At 37.4% G+C, this 8,418-nt stretch overlaps 1 protein-coding gene and 1 long non-coding RNA gene across 3 annotated transcripts; both read right to left on the reverse strand.

Moving 5' to 3' along the window:
* Positions 1-1,127: 1,127 nt before the first annotated feature.
* LOC122760057 lies at positions 1,128-5,052 on the reverse strand. 2 transcript variants are annotated; one of them, XR_006358325.1, is made up of 6 exons: positions 4,910-5,052; positions 3,581-3,646; positions 2,907-3,030; positions 2,563-2,655; positions 2,354-2,488; positions 1,128-2,281 (listed from the first exon to the last, which is right to left on the reverse strand). It is a non-coding gene; the product is annotated as an uncharacterized LOC122760057 (long non-coding RNA). The 2 variants fall into 2 exon arrangements; XR_006358326.1 differs by having other exon boundaries at positions 1,128-2,488; positions 4,910-5,051.
* A 909-nt stretch (positions 5,053-5,961) lies between these two features.
* Positions 5,962-8,248, reverse strand: LOC122760058 (polyunsaturated fatty acid lipoxygenase ALOX15B-like). The gene is made up of 6 exons (XM_044015141.1): positions 8,131-8,248; positions 7,846-8,018; positions 7,465-7,586; positions 7,252-7,352; positions 6,792-6,962; positions 5,962-6,698 (listed from the first exon to the last, which is right to left on the reverse strand). The coding sequence occupies exons 1-6, from the start codon at positions 8,188-8,190 to the stop codon at positions 6,519-6,521; spliced, it is 807 nt and encodes a 268-aa protein (XP_043871076.1). The 5' UTR covers positions 8,191-8,248; the 3' UTR covers positions 5,962-6,518.
* Positions 8,249-8,418: the final 170 nt, after the last annotated feature.

Consider the following 8,418-nt stretch of genomic DNA (forward strand, 5'->3'; position numbering starts at 1 on the left):
TAGTTTACAATCCAAGAATCCAATCCGGTTCACAATCAAAACAGTCCAGCAGGTCATTGTTTTGAAAGTAAGCTTCCATGCAAAGCTGTGAATGCCCTCCAATACTTTTCTTTCTTCTTCTTTTTGTTTCATGTTTTCATCTTTCTTGTTTTATTGTGGAAATTTATCTCATCAGTCAGAACAAGGGTCTTTCTGCATGGAGTTTGCATGTTCTCCCCGCGTATGCGTGGGTTGTCTCCGGGTTTTCTGGATTTTTTCTCACCTAAAAAGTCACTGGCATCCGGATTTGGCCTTTAACAACAGTGCAGATAAGAGCTTGTTCATTCAAAACCCGATTTTTTCCTTGACAATTGTTCTTATTCATGATTATGCTGACAGAAAGCACAGCATTATTTATTTATTTACTGTTATATTATTTGGGCAAAGATTTAAACTACTGAGGATTTCCGGAACTATTTTCTGATAAGGTTTACATGGCTGCACTCAGTGGCTGCAATTGAGAGACATTCTCTTATTGAAGAAGAAGCCGACTTCACAATGCTAAGAAAATGGGTTTTCCTGCCTTTATGCAGTGAGGTAGTCCCCCCTTTATAAACCTTCCCCCAGGGAAAAACTGAAGTGGGGCAATTTTCTACATTGACCCAAACGCTAAAATAAAAATAAGAATACAGTAATAATATGAAATCTGTATAAACAGCTCAGTGTTCTGTACAGTTGTGCAAAAAGGTCACCTCGCCAAACTGCAGCGATCCAGTGATAGATGGGAAACTAAGAGTCCCCCCCATGGAGACATCACCTTAACCTCTAAAGGAAACTAACAGTCCTCTGGGAACTGTGGTTAGACTTTTTGTTGACCTCAATCAGCCGCAGCACCAGCAAGAAACAGGCCACCTGAAACGTAGACTCTTGCACACAGATGGAGAAAAGGTGAAATTCTGTGCAGGTAAATGCGCAGCCTGTGGTAATAAAACAAAACAAAACTGGGTACAGTTACACATTTGTGCAGATCAGGACCGTGAAGGACAGCTCTGGTCTATTTTGATGTGCTTCTCCCACACATAAGAACACAAAGCAGTTATAAAACATCCTTTCCACACATGGAGAGGCAAATCACATTAGATTTGGGGTACTTTACTTTGATATTTATTCTCCATTTAGTACACATTTTGTATGCTAACTATGAACGTGCACAAATCTCAAAAAAATAATTTGTTCAATGTACTTAATATAGTTATATCAACAATTTCCACAAAACTGTCTTGTGTTCAAACTAATTTAATAGTACTATTACAGAGGAAATAATTAACGTATGTGAAACCAACAAGACTGTAATTTCAATATTATCTGGTCAAGTTAGCCTTAATTGATCAAAATGTGTTCAGCTAACTAAGCAGGCATTCATTACACTGACCTAACTCACTAATGTAAATGTAACTCAGCTGCATTGAGTAACACTAATTGAACAACTCATTGTAGTTCCAATTTAAGTGACTTGAATAATCAGTACTTACATAGTTTTCATTGTTATCAAGCTAGTGAATTATGTTGGACTCACTAAACCTAGTTATGTCAACAATTTCCACACAATGTAGTTGAGTAAATTCAAATTACAATACCTTGGTTCTGTGGAAAAATACTATTTATTACCAATGGTAATAAATGGTACTATACAACCATCACAAGCAAACACATTTAAAAATACAAACTTTGAATTTGCGTGAGTTATATCTTAAAATAACCCTAACCATTGCTGAAAAAAAGTAGTTCAAAATACATTTTTTACAGTACCAAATCTCATGAACTCTGTTAACATTTAGTGCATCTGATCCACTCCACATCGTTCACTGTTCACAGTTCAACATGCAGATCCAAAAATCAGTTTTCTGCCAGATGGTTTGGGATGGAATCTGTCCTCCCAAGTTTCCTCTGTGCTGCTCAGGAGCACGACACTTGTCTAAAATGTTCCTTCAAATAAAAAAATAGTTTGTTCATTAGCACTTGAGCCTTTGTTGAGAGTTTGTTGCCATCTAGTTCCATCACAAGTTTCTGCAGAACCTCAAATGTGTACTTCAGGTTTGTTGGATAGCTCAGGTCCCGTGAGTACATGATGCCAAACAAAACGGCGACTGCATTTGCAATGTTATCAAGGTCATGGAGCACTTCCACACCTTCAATGATTATTCCAGCATTAGTCAGGCCATCTGTAGACTGCACCTTCCATCTTTATGGCAAAGATTCCCATGACTGTCTGGTCCATAGCCTCCTGGTTGTCTTCAACATCCTCAAAAACAGAACAAATGCACCTTCAGTTACAACATACACACCATTTATTATCGATCCAGTCTCCAATTACCATGTAGTTTTGTCTGGAAGGATGTAGCACCATCCATAAATAATACCCAGACCTGCAAACTCCTCAGAGAAAAAAAGGTGACAGTGTCCGGCGGCGGCAGGGTGAGGTGGGGCATGGGTCAACACCCGCTTTCCACTAAGACACAGACGAGACACATTTTCAGTTTCTGGAGAGAAAGTACAGTAGAAACCAAAGGCCAAAATACTTACCATGTACTCTCTTATGAGATTTTCAGGGTCTTCATTGAAGTAAACCATTAGTGCTTTCAGTACACAGGCTCTTCTTGTTTCAACAGCTTCATTCTACAGCAGAGAACAAGGGAAGGGTGAGGGCTTATATTGTTATTGCATTGTGCAGCAATTACCACCACAGATCATCATTGTTCAGCCAAACTGGTCAGACTACTAATTTTTACAATTTTTACAATGCATTGCAGGTAAGCTTCTAACTGTTTGGAGTAGGGATGCACTGATATACCAGTGGCCGGTTTTCAGCCCTACAGTGACCAGGTGGTTGGAATTCATCATAAAAAAAGACATAGAATAAAAAGTACCTTATCCAGGTCCACCATGATATTCCTTATTTTCCGCCCTGCTGCTCCTCCTTTACGTTTAAAGATTGTCATCAGCCGTGTAGAATGATGATCCAGCTGTTGCATGAGTAAACTCTGCTTCTACCTACAGACATTTAATAAAGTATAAACATATCAACGAAATACAGCTCAAAGAAAACAATAATCAAATTATTGGACCAACAAAATGTTATTGTGACTTCCTAAGATGAAAATGTTGTCCCATGATCAGGTAGGTATTGTGTGGATCATTCTAAATTAATGCAATATAGGAGTACAACAAGGATATCCCTTAGTTCCATTTCCAATGACCACCACATGCTTGCAGTACAACAAATTTGACACAATGCTGTTCTGGAAAATTACATCACATGAATAAAGACAGTTCACCTTGCATTTAATAAATTCATAATTCTAATTTTCACCTTTGGGTTCCCTCTTATCAAAATGTGATCTACACAGGTGAAGTGCATTCCAAGTTTTAAATGTGCACGGGCAATTTAAATATGTGCATGGATAAGGGTGTTTGCGGCCAAAGTGGCCATGTTTTAACCACAATGCTTCAATAATTACTATCCCATATATAGTATTAGATTTGAACATCTGTGGGTACTTAAAGGGTAAGTTTGGATGTATTGCTTCGTAAATGTACTTACCACTACTGAAGAGCCACAAATAAATGCAGACTGTCTAGTCCTCAAGCTCAGCAATGTATGGAAGACCTGTAAAATATAAGTACAGTCTATTTAATATCAATCAGACTTGTGATAAGCAAACAGTTACAACTTGAACATATTAAGAGCAAGCACATGTTTAGTTTTACAGTTGGGATAGCACTGAAACATGAAAGTGATATATCATTCAACACATAACAAACTCTAGGTGTGGGAAAAAAAGCACTGTTTGTTTGATATAAAAATGGTAATTCATGCATTTTCCAGGACTGTCAGGAAAATCATATATAGTTATGTATTATTAATTATACAGAAGAGCCTTTTGTATTCATGAACATATACATGCAGAAATAAATGTTCTTCTAAAATATTTGGGAATATATTACATCAGTAATGTTTTCAAAACTACAATCATCTGACAGTCCCAGTGCTCCCTGCCTGGCTCATTCAAACAACCTATCATATCCTTGGACGCAATGAGAGACAGACAAACAGCTAATCATTTAACAGCTATGTAGTTCAGTAGAGCCATAACAGCTGTAGTGAGAACATTAGGCTAAAGAAGCAGAATGGTAACCAGTTGACCATTATTGTGCGTCTGCCACAATTTTGAAGCAGGCAGCAACAATTACGTAGTGGTGGAAAACTAATAATACTAGTTTTTTCCTTTGTATTTGCTATCATTCAGGCTAGGGCTAAACAACTGTCCAAAAGTCACTTTTCTGTCACAACATACAGAAATATATGAAATATAATATTTTTCAATCTCTGCTTTCCTCAAAGGCAATGCATAGTATATTTTATCACAAAATGTGGCCGATAATATACTTACACACAAAGCTATATTCCTTTTCAAATGCTGACTCGGCTCTGAGTGACCAGCTCACTCCACTAGCATAAAAAAAAGTCACTCAACTAGCTTACCATTAGCTGCTGGCATGCAGCTAAAATACAAGCTAATGACACTGGTTTTTAACCAAGCTGTTTAAAAAACTAAGATTGCCTTACTGTACCTTGCTACCAGGAGCTCTGCTGCCCACACAATGAATTGTTAACAAAAAAAATGCCATTAAAACTAAACCAATATAATGTTGCATTTGGTGAGATGCTAAACTTCAATTCCTGAGTGAAATTGTTATTGTAATGTATGTCTGTCATCTGGCATTTTGTTAGTTGGCTAGCTCGTTAGCTAGCTAGCATGAGCTAACATGTGCTCATGTATGCTAGATTTTGACAAGACAAGTACAGTAGCACTGGCAATATCACTCTCTAAACATTTACAAATGTTCCAACAACAAAAAATATACTTACTCAGACAGCGATAGATGTCATTTGATGAAAGCAGGGTAAGACCTTGACCACGAGCACATTCACCGGCCAATTTGCACACAGCAACAGTGGAGTTTGTGGAATCAGCTTCTGAGCATGCGCAGAAACCCATCGAGAACATTCTTAGTGTGATTGTGCAATTATGTTATGTTGAATTTACTTAGCTGGCTTCTTTTGCTTTGACAAGTTTTTATTTTAAGTTAGACTTATGAAAGTGGACTTGGTTTTAAAACCAAACACAGAAATGTTAAATGTAATATAGGATCATTTATTTCATTCAACAACTCACAGAGTTCACTTTTTTGAGTGAACTGTGGTTGAAAACAGCTAGTATCATATTTAGACAATAACATCTTACAAACACAAATGACCTAAATGGTGTAATACATTACACAGAGCAGCAGATCTTCATGGAGAGGACAGTCAGAAGTCAAGTGTACTGTAGGTTGTATATTTGGATGTTCCAGGCCTTTGAATTTGGAAATATTAATATAAAAAAACTGCATAAATAAACTGGCACAAAAATGACCACGAATCGTCTCTTTTTTTGTTTTTTGTAAAATGCAGATCCACATTAATTTAATATTTTTGTAAAAAAAAAAGACATAAAGTAACAATAATCGTGCAGAAATCACAAAATAGAACATTTTTCTTTTCTTTTTGTTCATAAAACAAGCCAAGTGAACTTTGAACTGTGACATATTTCCAAATTTCCCAAATTCAAATATTCATTTTTAGTACTTTTTGCTCAGGTGTGTCTATACAGTTTTTTTTTTCATTAGATGACCTAGTTATCATGTTTTCATCATGATATGATATTAAGTGGTGGGCAGCATGTAATCGATTGGGGGGCCACCAGTTTGACACCTCTGCTCTATAGAGAGGAAAACTAATGACAGTTTACACTGGTGTGGTGACAGTGAACAGAAATGAGGTCAATCTAGAATTAAATACCACGTAGAGAATGTATTGATGTACACATGTTATGTAAAATAAAAAAACAATGTCGTTTAGGAAGAACATACCACATCAAACTTGCTTTGCATTCTCTTTATTATATATTGTTGTGATTAACAAAACAAAAACAGAAGATCAACCATGTTTTCATCCCTAAAGCATTAAAACCACACACACACAGGATACAACTGTGCATAACTCCTTTGTTACATACAATTCACACATGCTGCAATAGTTGTTTCAATAACACATTTGTTTTGATCCCGAAAAAATATTCTCAATATATCAATTTTCCTAAGTCAGAATAGTGACACTGAGGACAGGATCAATAGGATCTGTGTTAAAGTGTTTTAAACTATTATTATGGACTTCACAATGTGATTGGGAGCTTTGAATGGTGGAGAGCAGCCCTTCACCTCTTAGAGTACAGCTTGCCGGAATAATAATGAAGCAGCATCAAAGCTTAATATTAATATTGTTTTCATAAAATGCCCACTCATTTGTCACCATATTATTCAACGAATGTAGTAGTTTCGTTGTACTCCATTGTTACTTAAAAATAGCACATGCACTCTTTACTCTCTCCCCTGTTTTAATCATGACGGTGAATTTGAGCAAATGCTGAGCAAGTCACTCAAATGGCAACACTATTTTCTAACTTAGCTGGGTCCAAGTATGTGTATTTGACATCCAGACTCTGGTTTCTGACCTCAATGGCTGCACTTAATTTCTTAAGTTCTCCCTGGTATTTTGTTATCAGTTTGCAGGGAGTCTCTTCAAAGAAATGTTCTTGTGGGTACTGACCCAGTGGGACCTGAAAAAAAACAAACAAATATTATGTTTAATTCCACAAACAGTTATGTAATGTCATGAGTTACTTTGGTTAATACACAGTCTGGATACTTACAAAGTCACTAGACTGCTGACTGAGTAGCCACATGACCGCCATGCCATTAACTGTGGTGTTGACATCAGGCAGTGTTTCCAGCAGAGTGGCCTCAGTGGTTGTACCCTTTGTGGTTGGTGGAGGAAGTTGCAGGGAGGTGGGATTGTTGGGCATCCAGGCCCCGTAGTCGTACTACAAAAAAAACCACTAATTCAGTCAGGAACACTCTCATCACAATTAAACCATGTATTGCAATGACTGAATACAGTTAGATTTGGCACTGGTGGCTGTGCTCTTCTTCCTGGATTGACCAAGCTTACTGCATTTTCTTCGTGACCATGATAGAATTTGTGTGTTTAAGTTCAACGTCAAGAACTGCTAGTGTTGATTGTGGCTGTGGTTATCGATTGTGTGGCTCTGTTTATGTTAAAGAATCAATAAAGTGCAACACTGATCATTCAGATATAATAAAGGGAATCACCTGTCCAGTGTTCACAGCCCCATGCTGGCATGAGCAAGTAAACATCACCATGGTGACAAACTTGATGAGGTCGTCCACTGCATCAAATTGATGTGGGATTCCTGGGAATTACAACATAACAGATACTACATAACAGATTCAAGTCTGATACATGGTTGATGTACAAGAATACAAATATGTAAATCTGCACATATCAATGTATTTAAACCTCACCTGTGCTTGCCTGAGAAAGGAACCCATATTTAAAAATGTCTCCAATCCACTTCTGCAGCTCAGAGTCTTTCTGGACCGCAGCATCATCCTTGTAGTAGGAGCTGAGAACTCCTTTCACAAACCTTTAACAAGCATGTCAAAGAACTGTAAAACACGTTTTATAGACATCGTAGTTGTGAGTGATTTCCTGATGAGGTTATCAAATCATTTTCCCCTTCGCATAAGAAAACAAATGCTACAGTTTGGTAAAGTGTTTTTACCTATAGATTGTGGACAGAATACCTAAAACAAGCATGTGAGCTCCTCAGAAATGTCTTAAATCTGGACACAGGAATTGCTGAAAAGAACAAAGGCAGCTGTGTTGAAAGCTGTGTATAATACCTGAAGATGATATCCCAGAGCTGGAGTCCATCATCCCTGTAGTAGAAGTTTGGAATGTCTTCCAGTCCACGCTCAGCAATGTCATCTGGTATACAGAGGGAGCTGTAGGTCACTGAGGTCAGTGATCTAGTCAGGATCGTCTTCTTAGTCTCCTTGCAACCAGAGGCTGCGTACTGAGTGAGCATATGAAAGGAATATAAAGAAAGACAAACAGTATTGATTAGAATCAAAAATGAAAAACATTTTGTTGGTAATAGTCGACAGAGAGTGGTCATCTATTCATACCTTTGTGAAAACTCCCTCCTTAGAAATGAGAAGTTTCCGAGCTAGCAGGTTGATATGCATGGTGTAGCGAGTGTAAGGCACGAGGAGCTGAGTGAAACGAGGAACTCAGTTAGTAACATTGTTATTTGTTCTCCCTTAGAACACAGAGCATTTATGCTGCTTTTTACCATTACTGTGTTAAAACCTATATACAGAGGCTATACGAACATATGTGCAATACAGAGTGTGTCTTATCTGATGAAATTATATGTTGTTTCCTTTTGCACCAACTCTATAAACTATAAACAC

This window comes from Solea senegalensis, unplaced genomic scaffold (genome assembly GCF_019176455.1).
Source record: "Solea senegalensis isolate Sse05_10M unplaced genomic scaffold, IFAPA_SoseM_1 scf7180000012908, whole genome shotgun sequence".
In the NCBI taxonomy this organism is placed as follows: Eukaryota; Metazoa; Chordata; class Actinopteri; order Pleuronectiformes; family Soleidae; genus Solea; species Solea senegalensis.